We start from the raw sequence: 20,340 nt of genomic DNA, 5'->3' as shown, positions 1-20,340 counted from the left end.
GCTTTTTTCTCTCCTTTATTCTTCCTTTTTTGTTCTTAAATCATTGTAAGTGTCCTTTGGTACCTGAAATCTGAAGGGTGTCATCAGAGTTGTATGGTTTTCCTCTGCTGCTTCTCTTGGCAGCTGGCTGCCATTCTTTCATGTAGTGGAGAGATTCTCCAGGATCAGCTCCTGATGTGGATGCAGTTCTGTTATCCCAGATAAACTGCAGACACACTCCTTTGTGATAAGCCAAGTATGTAACATAACCTGTGGCTTAGTCAGCCTCCCCTGCCTGCCTGGGGCTGAGGACATGGGGCAAGGCTGAATTCAGAGCTTGTCCCTGTAGATGTGAACAGGGCTGTAGCTGTGCAGATGCTATTGGTTTTGCTGGTGTTAAGGCACACCCTAGCAGTGAGGAAACATCCAGTGACCCTCTGACTTTGTGAGATGTCAGAAACTTTCAAGTCCTCCATCACCAGGATGCTGTTACTCAAATTCAATTGCTCTTAAGGATAGAGCAGATGATGTTAAGTGATTCCATTTCTGCTTTTCAGATGCTCAAGAGTGGTTCGTGCAATGCTTTAGGTCTGCGTTGCACAAATCATGGGTTTGCTGCTTTTACTGCTTTAGACTACACAAGGTCATGGGGAATGGTAATGAAGAGCTAAGAGTGAGCGTGGTAACTGTATATGGATTCTTTGTGCAATGCTTTGTCTCCTGTAAAGCACAAGTACTCGGTCCAGCACTGCTGCAGCAATAACATCATGGTTGAAATACTAAATCGTCATCAGATGTCTTAGGAAGACACTTGCTTCATGAACCTGGGGTGCTGGACTGTGGTTCACGCATGGCCTGAGCCTTGTCTGAACTGGGTTTGGTTTGCAAGTCTGACCCATGCATCTGCTGATGTATGGATTGAGGCTTATCATCAGTACTATATAAAAGTAAGCTTGGATAATCAGATATAGCCCATTTTAGCCCAGAAATCTCATGTTTAATGCCCAGAATGATGGGTTTCTAGTTTACAGTTGAGGCCACTGCGATTATGGTAAGAATGCATCAGTGCAAAAAAAGACAACTGCTTCATGAAAAAAGCAAGCAGCAGCCATGCTCCAAAGGTTTCTTGTCCTGTTCATCAGGAATGTGTCTGCAGTTTCCTAAAGCAGCTAGAATTGCTAGCACACGTCTGCTGTGTCCTTGGTTACTGCTAGGCAGGGTGATGGGGTTTGATCATAGCTTGTCTCGCTGCAGTGAGATATGACCTGAGGGATGGAGAGGTTTTTCTTGCCTTTCAACTTGACTGTCCCAGTTAGCTCAGCAAATTAAAGCAGGGTTTCATTCTCTAGGAAAGAATATCGTGTGCTGAGGAGCGTTCCCTGCTTTGTGTGAGTTTTCTTGTGGAACCTTAATTCCTCCCAATTCACAGTTACAACATCAGAGGGGAACTGAAGCAATAAATCAGTTGTGGTGATTCAGTGATCCATCAGGAGGAGCTCACTGAGCAGGGCTTGGCCTTTCTGCAGGCTGGACAGATAGCTGCTGAAAGCAAAGGCAGCTCTGGCTTTGTCAGAGCAGATGTTGTTCTCTGTGCCCAGGGTATGGAATTGCACTCTGCAGAGCTGAATAAAATACAAACACACGTCCCTTGGAAGAGCAGATCCACTGGGCACAGTGTCAGATCTCTGGAGTTTGGAATGGTTGTGTGGGATTAGCTGGAAGAAGGGAGATGTGGATGTACATCATGGAATTTGAATTTAGGTATGTGCAGAAGTGAGCAGGACTGATTCTCCCTTACTATTTTGCCTGGTTTTGACTCTGGTAGTGTCATTCCTTAACACCAGAGTCATTTTACACCCTTTTCAATCTCTTTTACTCTGCCTGAGGGATAGAAGGGTATAGAGGAATCATGGATCTGGCAGCTTCCAGTATTTTCTTCTGTGCTTCCACATGTTCCATCATATCTCTTTGGTCACTTCATTAGTGACACCTTATCTCCCCTTCCATGTGTAGCACAAGGGATGGGGGCACAGTGAGGGATGTGCTTGAGGTACTAACTCCCCACATCACCTTGCTCTGCTCCCAGAGCTCTGTGTGCCTCAGCTTGGGTCAGTAAGGGAGGTGTAGGGACCACTGTTGAATACAGCATCCCACTGTGTCCATATGGAGCCTTCCTACAGCTGCTGTACCCATGCACCGGGTTCATGCTGTGCTGGGACTTGGAAGGAGGAAGACTCATCTTTGGTTTATGTATACATGTATGTGCACATATACACATGTATGTGCACCCCTGGCCATTACAGGCAGCCTGTGAGAGCAACCAAAGGCTGTCAGAACCAAGCTGGCAGCATGGTTCGTTTTTCACAACAAGAAACCTTACATTACAAATAGAACAATCTCTGCTGCTAAACTCTGCAGCACTGAAGTTCAGAGCGAATCGTTCCAGTGCGCTCTCTGATGGAGATGTCATTACCATCCTCTATTAAAGAAAGGAGAAAGAAGCAACAGACAAAAAGCCTGGGCTGTTGAAGTCTGGTTTAGCACGCAGTTAACCTTGACAGAACAAGTGACTGCAAGTATTATCAACAAGCCCAAAGCCAAGGTCTGGGAAACATTGCAAAGGGAATGTATTACACGTGAGTACTGTACTTTAGTCTGCAATAGTTCGTACATGCCTTATTCATAACAGCCAAAGCCATGCATATAATTACATGTAGGTAAATACCCTGCCAGCTGCAGCTGAGAAGCAGTATAGGAGCTACTTGGAACCTGGGCTTGTGTGTCAGATGGAGCCTGCACTTCATCTCCTGCTGCAAAGAAAAGGCACCTTAGAAGCTTCTGGATCTTCAATTCATGCTTAGGATTCATGTAGTGACAGCTTCGTTCAGAGCCTGCCCAGATTGTTTCAGAGCTTTCCATCCACAAGCAAACAACAGGCACTATTTCCCCTTCCTCAGAGGTAGGGAGGGGTGGCTGCAGGGTCCCATGTGCAGCCACTCTCAGACCTGCAGCAGAAAGCCATGGTTCCCAGTGAGCAGCCCAGTGAATCTCCCCAGGAAGGGCAATGAGCTGGGGGCTCTGAATCAGCTTTCACTGCCAGCCTTCTAGTGGAGGTAGCACATGGAATCATTGACTCACAGAATCCCAGGTTGGAAGGGACCTCAAGGAACATCAGGTCCAACCTTTCTGGGCAAGGCATGACCTAGACAGGATGTTCCAGCACCCTGTCCAGTGAATCTTAGTGTTCAGTGTTGGGCAGTCCACCACTTCCCTGGGGAGATCATTCCCATGGCTGGTTCTCCTCAGCGTTGGCTCTTCAAACCACAAGCGCAGCGCTGTGAATCTGATGAGCTGTGGAGATGCACTGATTGTTCTAGAGCCATCTTAGGTTTTCATCATCTGGCTGAAGGAACAGATAACATCAAGCAGTTGCTGCACTCCTTCACTTGCAGCTCTGTCGAGCTCAAGCTGTTGTGTTTCATAGTCACTTGTTTCCTTCTGACCTGTTTCTCCTTTCTGTGGGCATTCCTGGAGGTTCATCAGTGTAATGAGCAAGTGCATTTGTGTCTCTCCTTTCAGAGGCTGTGACCTGAAGTTCTCCCTCTCCAGCAATGGGGAGCAAAGAGAGGAAGAGTGAAAGAAAGGCAGAGCAACAAGCTGTGGATGCCTTAAGGTGCTACAACCACTTCCAGGGCCCTTCTGTTTTCAGAGCTTTTTATGTTTTATGTCCCTTCTGTTGCTGCTCTGTGGTTCTCACAGCACAGATGCATGGAAATCAGTGGCACTGCCCTGTGCACAAAGGCATTGAAGCTACATCTTGATGGGCAGAGTCACCATCTGAAGGAGTTTCTCCTTCTCCAGTGATAGGAAGCATGGTGCTATGGCATCCTGCAGTGGCATCTAAGAGTGAAGGGTCCTATCAGTGCATACAAACATAGAATCATAGAATAGTTAGGGTTGGAAAGGACCTTAGGATCATCGAGTTCCAACCCCCCTGCCATGGGCAGGGACATTTCAGACAACAGTTTAATATTTGCATTGATGGTGCCTCTGTGCATTTAATGGCATTTTGGAGAGAGGCACAATAGCATTACTCACCAGTTTATTACATGTAATGGGATGTGGTGCTCTTTCACCTGTCCTGGGGATCAAGTCCTGCCTTGAAAGCAAACTTTGGGTTTCATCCCACTCCTCCAGCGGGCACATGTCCATGTCCTAACAGTACCACAGGGTCTGGCAGGGCATCGTTGAGCATGGATTCAAATGAATCCCTGTATCATTGGTCCAAAAGGAGGTTCATTGGCAGAGCTCGGGGGAGCCCCTGCCAAACACCTGGCCGTGGTATTGCGAGTCTTTCCCTTTTCTTCTGAGACATGAATCACTCTCCCTGGATGTGGATACATTGGAATAATCACCACGGTTGTGAACATTTGTGTTTTGTAAGACTCGACACTTGGCCAGCGGATGTACTTCTTTGCTTTATGAACCTAGTGATGAGCTCAGAACGTTCCCTTGTCCTTAAAAGCCCTTTTAAAGCCACCGTTGGTATCATGTTTTATTTTCTTTGGCTAGAAGGGGTTTGATTGCTTTTACATCTAGTCCCATTAAGTTCCAGAAATGGACTGGATTAAAAAGGACTCCTTTGGGAATACCCAGAGTCTTAAAGAAGAATACAGGTTTCCTTGCAAAACTAGGCAAACCACAAGCATGGAGCTTTGGTGGCCTCATCTCCTGCTGTTGCATCCACAGGCGCATCCATAGAATTAATAGAACCCCAGGCAGGTTTGGGTTGGAAGCAACCTTAACGCTCACCCAGTTCCAATGCCCTTTATACATTTATAGCTAGTCCAGGTTTCTCTAAGCCTCGTCTTGAGCAGTGACAGGAATGGGGCAACAGCTCTAACAGAGGTGGTTTGCATTACTTCACGTCTTTTCACATGTCTTGTGTGTGTGTGTGTGTGTGTGTGTGTGTGTGTTCAGAGAATCAGCTTCTGGCACCTTTGGGAAGCCTCAGCCATGCTGAACTTTGGGAATTCCAAGGTGGAAGTCTTGTGTATTTAACAAATGTCAGTAAAAATCACCATTAGCAAAGGAAGTTATTGTCTCTTTTATTATGCTTTGCCTTAACCAGGGCTCTGTGTAGCTCAGTTAATTTGCTTTGGTTGTCAACCTGGCAGCTCATGCCAGAAGCATCTTTAGTACTAGAAAAGCTGGAGAATGTGCTTAGAAGGTGTTGTACAGAGAAATAAAGTTGCTTCACTCTGCAGGGCTTGTCACAGAGAGAGAATGTGGTTGTCATATAAAGAATGCATGTGTTCAAAGTGTGGCTATGTTAAATACATCATTTTCTAATGACCTCAGGATTGGTGGTCTGCGTTCCAGGTATCATCCTCCAGATCTCCTCTGCAAAATGACAAAGCACTACATGGAATTGTACCTCTGCTGTTGGAGTTGGGGGGTGTTGAGGAATCACTGATCACCAGTAATACAGGATGCAATTAGATGGTGTTGCGAATTAGCCTAGCTCTGTTTCCTAAAGCTGCAAGGCTTAGCAGGAGAATGTTATCACAAGTTGTTTTGTTGCTGTAACAAGCAAACCCTAATGTAGTTTTTCTTCTGATTTCAGGAGTGGCCACACATTACTTGCCTTCTGGTTTTCCCGTCAAGAAGGAAAACTGAATCGACAGCAGACTATTGAACTGGGACATCACATTCTCAAAGCACATATTTTTAAGGTAAGAAAAATGAACATGAAGACTTATGCTAACCTCATCCCCACTGCGTGTAACCTGCCAGCTCTGGCAGTGTTCAAGCTCTTCCTGCTCTTGGGTTGCTGTAAGAAGCGTGATTGCTTCAGGCTGATGAAACGTGTAGAAAGGAGCTTTAGAAAATTGGGATAGAAGAAATCCATGAAATTAACCCATCCTTCAGACTGTGAATTCAGCAGATAGCCTCCTTACCTCAGACTGCTCTTGTACCCTGAGCGGTTTCTCCCCATGTAATCCGTAACATTTAGGTTGCCAAGAGAAAATGTGATTGTTACTACCTGATGTTTGGTCCATTTTACTCTTCAGACAGACATTTAGGACCTGGAGAACTGAAAGGCAAGCTTTAGTGTGAGCAGCAGTGTGACCCATAAACTGAGTACCATTCTTGTGCCAGTTGGTCCATACACCAGAAGGTGGAACTCATAGAATCCCAGAATCCCAGACTGGTTTGGGTTGGAATGGACCTTAAAGCTCATCCAGTTCCAACCCCTGCCACGGGCAGGGACCCCTTCCACAGAGCAGCTTGCTCCAAGCCTCTGTGTTCAAACCTGGCCTTGAGCACTGACAGGGATGGGGCAGCCACAGCTCAAAAGTGAGGCTATATTTTAATCTGGTCCATACATGATTTTACAGACTGAAAAACCATACATCCCTAGAGCAGATAGTTTCTGCCTTGCATCAGTCATGTTAGAGTTATTTATTGCACTACCTATGCCGAACTCACCAGCAGGTGTAGTAGCAAAGTTTGGGAAGGCAGTGGTTGGAGCCAAGGGTGAGGAACCCCAGATCACCACGTTACCCCCTCAGTGTATAATACTGAAGCTTGGAGTTCCATTCTCAAGGCCACATTCAGCAGTGAGTTCCCTCTTTAGCTGCCATTTACATTCTAAATCTGGTTCCAAATCTTCACACTTCCATAGCAGAAACACATGCTAGGGTTTCAGGCTCTAAACAAATGCCACTTTCCATTAAGTGGACAAGTTGCCCTTAGAGTCCAGAGTTAATTGAGCAATATTTACAATAGGAGAAAATGCCAATTAGCATATGAAAAATATCAGCAGAGCCTTCTGTTTCACATCATCACTCGGCACAGTCCTTGGGTGCAGCAGGACTTATATGTCTCAGTGACAGATAAGCATAGCAGCATGTTGTTTAGAAGTACTATAAAGTTTCCGCAGGGTTTGCATTAGCTGGATTAAAACCACTGTAAAACTCATGTCTTTAGCTTTTTCTTGAAGGGGTTTCTTTTTATTCCTGTTTTGAACAAGTGTTTGCTGAGTGAAACAAAAGCTGTATTAGGTGCTGAAGGAGCCATCTAGCTCATCACTGTAGCCCACAGTTAAGATCTCAAGAAAGGATTTCCAAGAGCACGGGCACAGATCCCCATTCCTGATGTTCCTGACTGTATTTGTATCTGAACAAACACGGTTTATTCCATTCAAGCTTCTCACTCTGCCTGATCTTTTGCTGCAGCCATTACCAGAATGGCCTGGGGTTTCTGCCAAGTAGGGAGCGTGTCAGGTCATCAATTCAGTGTGCTTCTCCTGAAGTTCTCATGTTATAATAGCAGCTTTCTGCAGACACAAAGATCCTGATTTTGAAGGTATTTATGGAGGCCTGATGCCATTGGAATTCCATTTTATGTACCCATCATGAAGGAGAGGATTTGAACAGAGCTAAAGCATTTTGCCCAGCCAGGGAGTACTGAGAGCTGGGTTTAGAGACAAACTGTGATTAGTGCAGAAAACTTGTTTGTCCTTCCCCAGTCCCTGTTAGTTCGTATCCAGGGATACCTTGTGCAAGGTGATGATGGGACACTTGGAGTTCCCAGGTGTAAAAAAGCAGTGATGCTCAGACACAAGGTGATGACCCAACACACGGGTGGTAAGAAGCTTTCACACTCCCCTCTTCCCTTCATGGCTGAGATCTCCTGGATTTCTCTTTTAGACACAAACACCCTCAAACAGTTGAGGACCAAAACCCCCAAAAGTACAAATGTTTTAATCTTTGAAAGCAATTGCCAGTCTTAACAGGAGCATATGGAAACCCAGCTTGGAAAGCCTGGCATGGAATGAAAGGGCATGATGAGAAATGTGCAGTAATGATACAAGAAGACCCAGACTCCAAGCTGACGTCTGTTTTGCCAGTCAACCAAAGGGAAGTGTTTAATTTCACCTTAGTTAGTTAAAATGTCAGTAATCAAGAAATACGTGTCCCTCATCCCCCACTGCTGGTATTTCAGTTTGATGTTATGTCCAGCTGGGATTTGCTTTTCCTGAAGGATTCAGAAGGGAACTAAGAAAGCAATATATGATCCGTAAAATGAGAAATAGAATCATAGAATGGTTTGGGTTGGAAGGGACCTTAAGATCACCCACTTCCAACACCATGCCATGGGCAGAGACACCCTCCACTAGAGCAGGCTGCTCAATTAGCACAGATTTGTTTCAGTATCTGAATGAGACTGGTATTGGATGTATTTATTCTTGAAAGGATAAATGTTACCTTTTATGTCTTGCACTGGTATCTATGGGTATGTAATCTAATCGAGTGGTTAAGATTTTTATAGCTTACATGATTATTCACAGATGGCTATTCTGAGAATACATACTATTTCCCTTGATCTTGATGGTGACTCAAACAGCTTATTTCTGGGTTTGGTACTATTATAGCTATTTTTAAGTTATTTTAACTGTTGAGTATCAAATTGGATTTCCATTTGCCCAATTGTACTGAGTTCACTGAAATTTAATAGTGGCCTCTAATGTCCTGCATTGTGCCATTTGCAAAGCAGCGTTTAATGGTGGCTAAAATTCCTGAGCTCTTTTTCTGCCTCTCTCCACAAGCAGATATTTTTCTCTCTTTAGCTGCCTGAATTTTGAAGGGAGCAAGCACAGGGAGCTGCTATTTAGAAGAGCATCTCTGATCTGTTGCTTCTTGCCATGGTAAAACCGTTTCAAGTGACAAATCTGTTGATGGCTGGTGTGATGCTTCAGAATATCTTTCACACGTAGGTATTAGAGGTCTGCAGCTGAGTCCAGCAGTGGTCTTACATGATGATTCCTGCACATCTTCCTTTAGAGGAGACAAAGCCCACCTTCTGCTGCTGGTTTTCTCTCCCAGCACCCCACACCATCCATGTCAGTCTGTCATACAAAAGTGAGATGGGATCCTGCTGCTTTGCACAGCTAGAAATGACCACACAGCTTTGCAAGGAAGATAGAAATCAGGGTTTGCATATCAAAACAGGATTAAAAATGTCTGTAGGGTTTCCATGGAAACAGGAGGCTTTAATGGTAAATCGATGGCAGAACAGCAGCACAGAGGATGTACCCACATCACACCATGTACCCACATCATTCAGCTCATTTGCTGGAGTTGCAAACCCCATTCCTCACCTCTTCCATCCAGCTGTTTGCTCCCATCTGTTGGCTCCAGAGCAGTTGCTGCTCCTTCAAGAGGAGGGAGGGAAACCTTCTATGTATTACATACAGTGTGATCATGGACGTCAGCCAGAAGGGTTGGAGACAGTCAGGTGTGAGGTAGGGGAATACCATTCTAGGCTGAGCTCCAGACTTCCTTAGTTAATCTTACCGGGAGCAGATATGGTCATCTTGTGTAACAGTTTGGATAATAACTTTGTGAATCAGTTCTGCCAAAATAATGTGTTCTTTACTAAAAGAAAATAATGAAAAGAAGCCTGCTCTGCTCCTTAGCATGAGACTGAGTGGGTTTGGGTTGCTCACAGTTTAATCCTGCTTTTCCTAGAGGGAGGAAATGGCTACTGTACCTTTGCAAGTTATTTCCTATAGCTGTTAGTGTCTTGAAACTCTCTGAAGTCCAGAGACCCAAAAGGATCTACCCTGTGTAACTGAGCATGGTTGTAAGCTTGGATCTATGTCATCTTTTCTCTTTTAGGGGCTGAGTAAAAAAGTTGGGGTATCTTCCTCCATCCTGCAAGGGCTTTGGATCTCCTACAGTACCGAAGGTCTTTCCATGGCTTTGGCGTCTCTGAGGAATCTCTACACCCCAAACATAAAGGTACTGGAGGGGGAGGATGAGAGCTGGGGTGCTTCAGAACTCACACAAGAAGCTCCCAGTTCACTGTAGCTGCCTGCCTATGGCAGTGCTCCTATCCAGGCAGTGCTGGACATTCCCATGAGCTGGAGAGAGCCCATCAGTTCAGTTGGGATTGTGCTGCTGTCTGGGATGAGCCCTCAACTCTTCTACTTTAACCAGGGGTCTCCTTTTGACTGCAGTGAGTGAACAGGGAAGTTGTGCCTGTGCAGAATGGTTCACTTGAGGTTTTCCTCCCCAGAGCTGTGGGATGTGAGAACTGGCTTTGGAATTTGACAGCCCCATAAAGGGCTGTCACAGGCACTGACTCGGAGGCGACACCAAACTCAACAGCACGTGCTCCTGTGCTAGCTCAGACACTTCATGCCCATTTGCATTGTGAGGGTGAATGTGTTTGCTTAAGTGACTTCCTCTCTATAGCAGAAGGGATCTCAGGCAGTGATACAGGTTTCCTGGAAGGAAGTTCACCCCAGCTCCTTCCCATCCAGGCAAGGTGAGCCTGGGGTCTGTCCCCATGTCCCTTCCTTGCCACTCTCTCCAGCAGCAGATAGAGACTATTCTAGTGTGACCAAGTGCAGAGGGAGCTGTGCAAGCCTGGCAGTGCAGTAGGACAAGCAAAGCCATCCCAAGGGAGGATCCCACGGGAAGGATGGTCCATTGAGTTATTTAAGGTCCATCCTCCTGTGAGAGGTGCTGTGTCCCCAGCTGCAGCGTGGCTGTAGTGACTTTGTTCTGCACCCTTCAAGCCACTTAACTAGCCCTCAGGGGAAGGATTAAACTCTTCCTTCTGCCTAAAACGGGACCATTTATTTGGCAAGTGTTTTTACTCAGCATTTTAAATCCTTTGCTGTTTGCTTGGAGATATGGCCAAGGCCCTGCTTTCCATTCTGTCTTTGCCCTGACAATAAATCAGCGTCTCTCCATAAAGCCCACCTAACAGGAGCTCTTCTTTGCCTCTGCAGGTCAGTCGGCTGCTGATTCTGGGAGGTGCAAACGTGAATTACCGCACTGAGGTTCTCAACAACGCCCCTATTCTCTGTGTCCAATCTCACCTGGGCTACACCGAGATGGTGGCTTTGCTCTTGGAGTTTGGGGCCAATGTAGACGCTGCTTCAGAAAGTGGCCTCACTCCCCTTGGCTATGCGGCTGCTGCTGGATTCCTGAGCATCGTTGTGCTGCTCTGCAAGAAACGGGCTAAGGTGAAGTGACCACGTTCCTCTAAAAGCTGATTTCAACTGGTCCATGTTGGTGCAAGGCAGGGCACAAGCTGCAGGCAGGATGCGTGATGCTTGCTATAAAGAATATCCTCCAGGATTCTGCCTTGCTTGAGGTCCTTGAACCGTGGACGGTTAAAATGCCAACGTTGCTCTTGTGGCACGGGGCATTCTTGAGATGCCTCCTTGAGACACATTTTCCAAACACTCCTCTTAGACTTATCCCAGAAAAACACCCTTTGTTTAGCTTTGTGGTGAGTGTTTGGAGTTTTAATTGTATAGCATGAGTCAAGTTTCAGTATGTTGTTGAAGAAGACAATTGCGCTGATTTTTGAAGTGGAGCCTCCTGGAAGCAATTAGTGGTTGCTCTATATGTTTAGCTGCAGTTCAGAAAGCAAAACATGGGTTTGTATGGTTCTGGTATGAAACTTGGGATGGCTTAAGGGCCACGGTTAAATCTTGCCATGTTGTCTGTAATAATGCAAGGACAGTATGAAGGAGAAAAGGAATTCTGCTTTTGTTGGGGTATTTTGAGATGGGTGACTCCCTGGCACTCGGCGAGAAGCAGCATTCCATCTCTGAGAAGAGGCTACACAATGAAACATGAAAGTGCTGCTCCTCATAGTTTTCCTTGGGTATCCCTAATTATATTGAGGAGATAGCCCCAAACCAGCTGGGTTTGGTTTGGAGGCTGAGATGTTTGATTGTTGCATAGAAAACTGCAACACTGACTGCTGCCTGGGTTGAGAAATGAGAAATGTTAATATATTAGATATACTAATCTACTATAAGAAATATCTCTCATATGTATTATATCAGTATAAAATCAGTAGAATATCTTGATATAATCATTATTTCTCATATTTATAATAGGAGTAATGAGAAATAATATGGTACAGAGCACTGCAAGGGTTTACTGGCAGGAGGACAGTCCCTCATCTGCCTGTCCTATTTCTCCAAGGTACCAGTATTGAGGTAGGACCTAGAAATCCCAGCTGATGTATTCAGGCATTGAGTGAAAAGCATGCCCTGTCCTGAAAAGCCAACCAGGGAAGTTCCAGTAGGGCTGCCAAGCACCAGCTCTGTTTCCAATTGACTTCTGCCTGCACTGGGTTCACGTCAGTGCATTTGACTGCAGGCTGAGGCACTTCTGTGTCTCTGCAAAGCAATGCTATCTGGAAAACAAGCTGGTTTTCCTTGTGTGGATTTGGACGAAGACAATGAGAGCGGTGTGTATGATTTCAGTCCCTGGGAAACACGACTTCAGGACACCAAGGGGAAAAATGCTTTTGCAGCCATTGAGTCTGCAGGCAACTGATGAAAGCAAAGGATTTAATGGTAACTTACCCAAAGCAAACATTTGTGGCCAAGAGGATGCTTAAGCCTGGGGCAGAGTTGTTCGGGAATGGTTGTTTTCTGGTCGTGAAAGGGATGATTGACCAGAAAAATGCACATATTGCACATGTGGCAGTATTTTGAATCCAGGATGGAAACTCTGAGGAAATGAAAGTATTTTGCCTGTGAATTGGTTTAATTTTGTTTTGTCATCTCTTTTCAAGGTGGATCATTTGGACAAGAACGGTCAGTGTGCTCTGGTTCACGCTGCTCTCAGAGGACACTTGGAGGTGGTGAAGTTCTTGATCCAGTGTGACTGGACCATGGCTGGGCAGCAGCAGGGAGTGTTTAAGAAGAGCCACGCCATCCAGCAGGCACTGATCGCTGCAGCCAGCATGGGTTACACCGAGGTAAGACCTACCAGCACAGCACTGCCTCTGTGGGGTGGGAAACCAAGGTTTGACTATGTTTGCTAGCCAGAACATTGACCAAAGAGGGTCTTGGAGGTGGATCAGTATCTCTGTCCCACTCGTCCTCCCCTTCCCTTCCCAGGCAGCAAGGTTCACAGATCCTTGCCAATCCCTTTGATCCAGGTAAGTGTCCAAGAGAGGAAGCATAACAAGCCTTAAATTGTTAGAATAAACCTTTAAGCAGAGCTGGATAAACAGCATGCAGCTAACGCTGCTCCTCTGGCGCTGTTAGGGGAGTGTGAGACCATGTAGCTTTGGACTGTATGTCAGGGAGGAGGGGGAAGAGCCAAAGAGCTTCCTCCTATCACGCTGATACAGATTTGTGATGTAGGAAATAATGTGTGGAATTGCTGAGATTGGAAAAGAACTTTTAAGATCAGAGTCCAAACATTAACTGACAAGTCAATCACTGCCACTGGTCCCTCAGCAGAGCCCTGGCCCACAGCAGCCCCTTCTTCTCCATCACTTGAGGAGGGGTTTCTCTTTATCCAGATACCTCCCTCTGGCTTCACCTCCTCCCAGAGGCACATCCATTGCATGTGTCAGGTCATTGCAGCAGGACAGACACAGTTAAGGACCTGACACTACACAGGCTCACCATGGGCAGTCATATCAAGGCACTTGGATGGGTGTGGGGTTTTCCTCTATGAGGTTCACTGACTGATCTCTGGAAGAACATTTGCTTGAGCTCAGGGTGCCAGGCAAAGGCTGTTCCTTTTCCTCTGTGTATTCAGAGCAGCTCGTGTTAAGATGTCAGCAGTTTATATATAACACGTTTGTGAGCTGACATCTCGCTTGGTTTCAGATTGTCTCCTACCTGCTCGATCTTCCAGAAAAAGATGAAGAGGAGGTGGAGCGAGCCCAGATCAACAGCTTTGACAGCCTGTGGGGAGAGACAGGTGATTTCTGTAGCTGCTGTAGCTGCTTCTTGCATGTCAGTGTTTGTATTTATGGGCTCCCCATCACCTGATGCATCCGTATCCCTGGCATTGTTTGGATGAAGGGAGAAGGATCAGTTCCTCTGCTTTGTTTTCAGGTGCCAGAGTGCAGCTTGCAGTCAGCTGTTAAATTACCATTCATTTTCTTAAAGCTTGGCGTTATTTAGCACCCGGTAATGAAACAAATGTACTTTTGTTCAATACTGTGTGTTCATATGGATGGGTAAAAACCAGACACCCTGCTTTCCTAACTTCAAATGAAAGCAGTTATCCACCCCTTCCACTCCCTAGAGACAATCCTAACCATCACCTGCATTTCTTGAGATACTCAAATATGAGTTGTTAGAGTTAACTCCAGTGACCTCATAAATATTATCCACAATCTTTTGTACTCAGCTCCCTAATCTCCTTCTACCCTCGATAATGTTCTTGTCAAGTTAATACACCAAGGTAATGTTCCTTTCTGGGTAACAGAGCACTGATTTTGATTCTGACAGCTTTGCTCACTAATGACATAATCCAAGGGTACAGACTGTGGCTGGCTTGTGGCTTGGTCTTAGGTCAGGTTGTTTCTGGGTAGAAGGGGGCAAGGGGAAGGGGGATTATCTTTTGAACTGGTTTGTACCCTGTACCTTTCAAAATGCAGCCTTATTGGAGCCTGGTAATAATATGAATCCCAGCCTGGTCTGAGTTGAAGAGACCTTAAAGCTCACCCAGTTTCAACCCCTGCCACGGGCAGGGACCCCTTCCACTGGAGCAGCTTGCTCCAAGCTCCTGTGTCCAACCTGGCCTTGAACACTGCAGGGATGGGGCAGCCACAGCTTCTCTGGGCACCCTGTGCCAGCGCCTCAGCACCCTCACAGGGAAGAGCTTCTGCCTAAGAGCTCAGCTCAGTCTCCCCTCTGGCAGGTGCAAGCCATTCCCCTTGGCCTGTCCCCACAGGCCCTTGTCCAAAGCCCCTCTCCAGCTTCCTTGTCACTCCTTTAGGCACTGGAAGGCCGAATGAATGGAATCTATCAGATAATATTGCCATTGAGCTTTAAAGGACAAAGATAGAGGTGTGGGTTGTCTGGTGGGTGGCCAAGCTGCTCTGGGCCACTTGCAGGGCATGAAGGAGCCTGGTCCTGCTCCCACAGGACAGAACTGAGTAACAAGGACATTGTGCCATTATTCATGGAAATCAGGGCAACACAGACAAATAAGCAATTTAAAAGTGCCCCAAGGGTGTCATGGGAGAAAAAGGAAATGGGGTATGGAATTAACCAAATGAAATGACTGAGCATTGGTAACAGGACAATGGCTTTGCTATCAGTGAGCTCAGAGTTTGGAGTGGTGACCAGACAGTTCCTCCACAATGTTCTCTGGTGTTTGGGTCCAGAGAGACTGTCTTGTGAATAGGATGGTGACCCAGATGCCTTCAGACTTCGGTCAAATGCATTAAGTTGTCTCCCTGCAAGGTAACCTCATGGGCAGCATCAGACGAACTACAGATGAACTCGAGTGAAGATAGTCCTGGGTTTCTGGATGAACCTGGAAAGCCTGGTATAAAGCCATGGGTCTTTGCTGAGCTGGTGTCTAACTCTTCTTCCTGACAACATCCAGCTCTTCTCTCCCCTCTTTCCATGTGTCCTGGGCAGCTCTGTCATTCCCAGCCTGCCAATTTCCTTGAGGACTCTTCAGCAGAAGCTTTTTCCACGTCATCGTGTCCCCTTTCCCATACCTTTCCCTGAACAATGCCAGAAGCTGGACACACAGAGACATCTGAGAGTTCCTCTGTCTGAGAGAGGTTTCTGAGTAACTGGGATATGTGGGAATGTGGATTTGTGCTTCACAAAACATTGTTTTCTTATTATTCTTATTAGTTTCCCCAGAGTAAATAGCAACTTTAGATAAATTTGAAGAGAAATGGTGGTTTCCACCTCAAAATAACAATCTGCTCTAAAAATCTGAAACATGCCTTGTCTTTTTTGGGTACTTATTGCTCATGAGTCTAATCTTCTGCAGAGCAGAGCTGACTGCCTGTCTTAGTGATGTCAGCCTGATATCATCCGAACGGCAGTGCCAAGTTACATCATAAGTTCAGGAATTGCTGACAGCACACTATATCCAACTCCAGATGGAGTATTTCCCCCTGGGACAAGGCTAATACCAAAACCTAGCACAAAAGTATCTGAGTCACTTGTAATAACTCCATCAGAGCTGGAGGTACAAAGAACAACTCCATCAAGCTGCTCTTGTCTTGCTGCCAAGCTGTGAAACAGATCCGTGTGCTGTATAGGAGCAATTTAATGATTCCCTCTCCAGATAAAGTTGTTTTTCCTTGAAGAAAACAGACCTGCTCTGCACAACAGCAGGGGCAGAAAGTGCTGTTGCAGATCCCTGGTGCTGGAAACTCTGGCTTTTGCTCGCTGATGGATGAACAGGGGCACATCCACACCTGAAGCTTCTCAAGTTCTGTTTGGGCTGTGTTTTGAGATACACAGCAACTGTTCTCTGCTGTTCATGCCAAGACTTTGTTATTGCACAGTGAGTTGTTCTCCTGGCACTACATCCTTATAGGAAAGCAAGCTGCAAAATGAACGTTCCTGTTTTCCAGCCCAAGATCCCAGTCGCTGCTCCTTGGCTGGTTTTGGTGGACTCATCTTGTTTATGCTGGGCCACAGGAGCTCTCTGGCAAACAGTAAAACTTCAAACAAAACCATTTCTCTCATTTCTCCCATTACCTTTCCTTGGCTTTTCCAGTCTCTTCAACACACAGGTTTTGGAGACCAATGGCTGTTGAATGGCCATTGGTGGTATCAGAAACAGGCTGGTAAGTCTTCTAAGAGATGACTTGAAATTGGCCATGCTCAATAAGGAGTGCTAAAAGGCTTAAATGAGCAGGTCCTTCTAGAATCTTTTCCTGAAGCAGTTTGTTCGAGCTTTTGGGCTTGGACAGTTGGATACCAGCCTCTGGATAGTGCTGACCATTGGACACCAGCATGGGATTGAAGTGACAAGCAATGGAGTTGGAGTTCGGAGGTGTCAAAGTTGCTTTGGTTAGGAGGCTGGAGGTGCAGGGTACAAGTACAGTTGGAGGGACCACAGGGGTTATCTAGTCCAACCATCTGTTCAAAGCACAGGCATTGAATGAAGTCTGAATGCACCTCAGTGATGTGGTCTCTTGGGGTCCAGTTGGACTGAACTCCCTCCTTCGACCCCTCATTGCTCCTCCGTGTCTGAGGATATCTGCACATGGCACAAGACGAGCTTGGAGAGCTTCCTCTCAGCAGCAGGCAGCAAAGCCAGGTCATAAGCATGGAACCTTCCTGAAGTCAAGGGCTGAAGGCTGAGTAGCACAGAGGCTTTTGAGCTTCCCTTGAGTTGGAGCTGCAAAGGAAAGGCTGGAGCTGTGTACCCTCACTGATTGCTTTAACACTGAGAAGCACAGCAGCAAAAAGACATCAGTCCTGGTCAAGTGGATTGTAAGGCAGAGTGAAGAAGGATATGCCCATGGATCAAACCATCCTGTTCCACTAGTGTTTTCCATTTCCTGGTGAACACCAAACACTTTGGTGATTTACAGTCATTTCATTGTTGCAAACCTAAGTCATTTTGACGTGAGATACCTCAAATTAACCTGCAACAGCTCAAGTGCAGGCAGCTTTAGAAATAGAACCCCAGAGCCCTGCATACCAATCGCTTTGCCGTGCACATTAGACACCATCCTCCTTCTATATTTGTAGCTTACGTTTAAAACCCACATGGATCTGATTATAGATTTTGCAGCATGTTCTACTTGTGGCAGCGAGATGACTTCTCCTTTTAACTCTTGCTATCTCTCAACCCCAAGAGAAGCAAACTCCACCATAATCTGGAACAGAATAGAGAATTAGTTAAATTCCCCAACGTGAACAGTGTTGCAGTTGGAAACCCATCAACACCTCGTAATCAGCCATCCCACAGCACTGTACTTCAGAGGAAAAACAAGCTACGTCAGTTCGAAATAGACTCCCACCTTCTGCTCCAACTCCTACGAGAAGCAGCAGAGCATCGAGGCAGAGGAGCTGTGCTCAAGTGCACATAAAGTTAGGGAGAGGAGGGGAGGAACTGAAAAGTCTAAAATTAATACCAAAAATGAGTCAAAAGCAGGTCCTGCACTTGGAACTATTTTCAGATGGAATGTGTCTTTTCTAACCCAACCATACTTGGAGTTAACAGTGCATTTTGTCAAGGGAAGAGCTCTAAAGCTCTACCCACCTGTAAAACTGTGAGCATCTGTAATGCTGGAAATGAGAGATGGATTTGGATTTACACAAGGACCCTTGTGGGTGAATTATGCTGCTCTCTGCTTGTTTGGGCAGAGAAAAGCCACAAATCTGCCTGACATCCAGTGGCTGGCAGTGATCTGGCAGTGCCTCCAGGTTCATCCCTCACTGGCTCTCTTGTAGTCATGGTGGGATGAATCAACGGCAGGTTGCAGAAGATCTTGTCGAGGCAGTGTGTACCTAAAGACCTCTTATTTCTCTGGACATGTGTCCCTACTAAAACACACTCAATCTTGTAACCTGTGGCTTTTCCTGTGGGGAAACCTGCAGGAGACACAGGGGGAGATGGTGGAGGTTTCATGAGACAAGGCTCTGCATTGTGGTTCCCAGTTTCACTGTGTCTTAAAGAACATAGTAAAAGCTGATTGTCCCCCTCAGCCTCTTTCCATGACATTATGAGATCTTTTCTTGGAAGAGTTAACCTTTGAAGTAAACTAAACTGACAAGAGCTCGAACTGTACTGATCCAACCGATTCTATGATTCTGTAAGTGTTCAAGGCCAGGTTGGATGGGGCTTTGAGCAAGCTGCTCCAGTGGAAGGTGGCCCTGCCCGTGGCAGGGGGGTTGGAACTGGATGAGCTTTAAGATCTCTTCTAACCCTAAACCAGCCTGATATTCCATGATTTTCTGTGTTCATTTTGCCTGTTGTGAGATACGTTTGGCATTTCAGGCACCATCCCTTCGGCACCCAGCAGAAGGACATCCCTCCAGGTAGGAAACCCCCCTGTGGTGAGCATGGCCCTTTCCCTTCATTGCTTCTCTCTGTCCTGCAGCTCTGACGGCGGCAGCCGGGCGAGGGAAGCTGGATGTGTGCCGGCTCCTCCTGGAGCAGGGAGCTGCTGTGGCACAGCCCAACCGCCGCGGGGTCGTTCCGCTCTTCAGCGCTGTCAGACAGGGCCACTGGCAGGTGAGTGGGTTCCTTGCACTAGCAGGATGGTCTAAAACGTTGGGTCAGGGCATCCCTTCTGTCTTGCTGAAATATGGGTGGAGAAGGCAAGCCCAAACTGTTCTGGAAACTGATGGGAGTGAGAAGAAGTGATACTGATGCTTCAAACACCCTGAGCACCTTAAGTCTTGTGTTATCTCACCATTTGGGAAGCAAATAGGGTGCTCTTGACTTAAGAGGTCATTTTTCCTGTCTATATCTCTGTTGCTCTTCCTGTATCCCAGCAGTAATGCCAGAGGGCACCATGCCTTGGTGGGATGAGTTTTCAAGGCAAGAGCTCTGCTCTTTCTTGGCTCCAGCTTGGTCTCTACATAAAAAATGTGTTCTCCCTTCATGTATTGCAGATTGTAGATCTCTTGCTCACGCACGGCTCCGATGTGAACATGGCAGACAAGCAGGGCCGGACACCGCTGATGATGGCTGCATCTGAGGGACATCTGAGCACAGTGGAGTTTCTGCTTGCACAAGGTTAGAGCATGTGCTTGGAAGGGTCTTGGAGACTGGCCCTGGCGAGTCCCACCACACTGTGTTCTGCACAGCTGGAGTTTGTAACGTCAGGGTGGTGGATGGGGCAGTGGGAGATGTTCTCAGCACGGAATCCAACTTATTGGAGAGCAAGACTAGAACAGTCTGAGTGTTAATGTGGTGCCTTTTGTCGTCTGTGTTTGGTGCTCACAGCCTCAAAACCACACAGTTGAGTTAGGAGTAAGATAACGTTGGTGCCTTGTGTATTAAGAGTATGCCCTTGAACCATGATTGGAGCTTTCCCCAGTCAGTAAGTGATGTGATTAAACAGGGGAAGTTCAGGTTAAATATAAGGAAGCTCTTCCCTGTGAGGGTGCTGAGGCGCTGGCACAGGGCGCCCAGAGAAGCTATGGCTGCCCCATCCCTGGCAGTGCTCAAGGCCAGGTTGGACACAGGGGCTTGGAGCAAGCTGCTCCAGTGGAAGGGGTCCCTGCCCATGGCAGGGGTTGGAGCTGGATGGTCTTAAGGTCCTTTCCAACCCAAACGGTTCTATGATTCTGTGACTGAAGTGTCAGCATCACCATGGAACAGGCAGGCAAGACTCAAGGACAGAGCCAGAGCTTGGGATGTGTTTTAACACGTCCAGTTTTAGTGCTAATATTATTGCCCATGTCTTTGACACCAACATCAGCAGGAGGGGAAGACCCTGACACAGTCAAAGATTTAATGTATTTACTGAAAATGAGATAGAACTCGTTTGAAGATAGTCTGCTCTCCAGCTTTGCACTCACACAGTCATTTTGTTGAGTACTTTCACTGTAATAACTCTCCTCCAGGAGGA

The 20,340-nt window shown here is 46.5% G+C and overlaps 1 protein-coding gene across 4 annotated transcripts in view; it reads left to right on the top strand.

Annotated features, from left to right (window-relative positions):
* TANC2 (tetratricopeptide repeat, ankyrin repeat and coiled-coil containing 2) overlaps positions 1-20,340 on the top strand; it is a 139,566-nt gene that overhangs the window by 104,417 nt on the left and 14,809 nt on the right. For all 4 annotated transcript variants that reach the window (XM_061367916.1, XM_061367914.1, XM_061367918.1 and 1 more), the window contains 7 exons: positions 5,606-5,714; positions 9,666-9,788; positions 10,787-11,023; positions 12,598-12,783; positions 13,649-13,742; positions 18,862-18,995; positions 19,379-19,502. In XM_061367916.1, the coding sequence (XP_061223900.1) occupies positions 5,606-5,714; positions 9,666-9,788; positions 10,787-11,023; positions 12,598-12,783; positions 13,649-13,742; positions 18,862-18,995; positions 19,379-19,502 (1,007 nt within the window). The remainder of the gene's footprint in view (positions 1-5,605; positions 5,715-9,665; positions 9,789-10,786; positions 11,024-12,597; positions 12,784-13,648; positions 13,743-18,861; positions 18,996-19,378; positions 19,503-20,340) is intronic.

Source organism: Neopsephotus bourkii, unplaced genomic scaffold (genome assembly GCF_033783945.1).
Source record: "Neopsephotus bourkii isolate Nb327-2 ecotype Australia unplaced genomic scaffold, CSIRO-AGI_Nbou_v1 NB_1400, whole genome shotgun sequence".
Classification (NCBI taxonomy): Eukaryota; Metazoa; Chordata; class Aves; order Psittaciformes; family Psittacidae; genus Neopsephotus; species Neopsephotus bourkii.
This window is presented reverse-complemented; position numbering and strand designations above follow the sequence as displayed.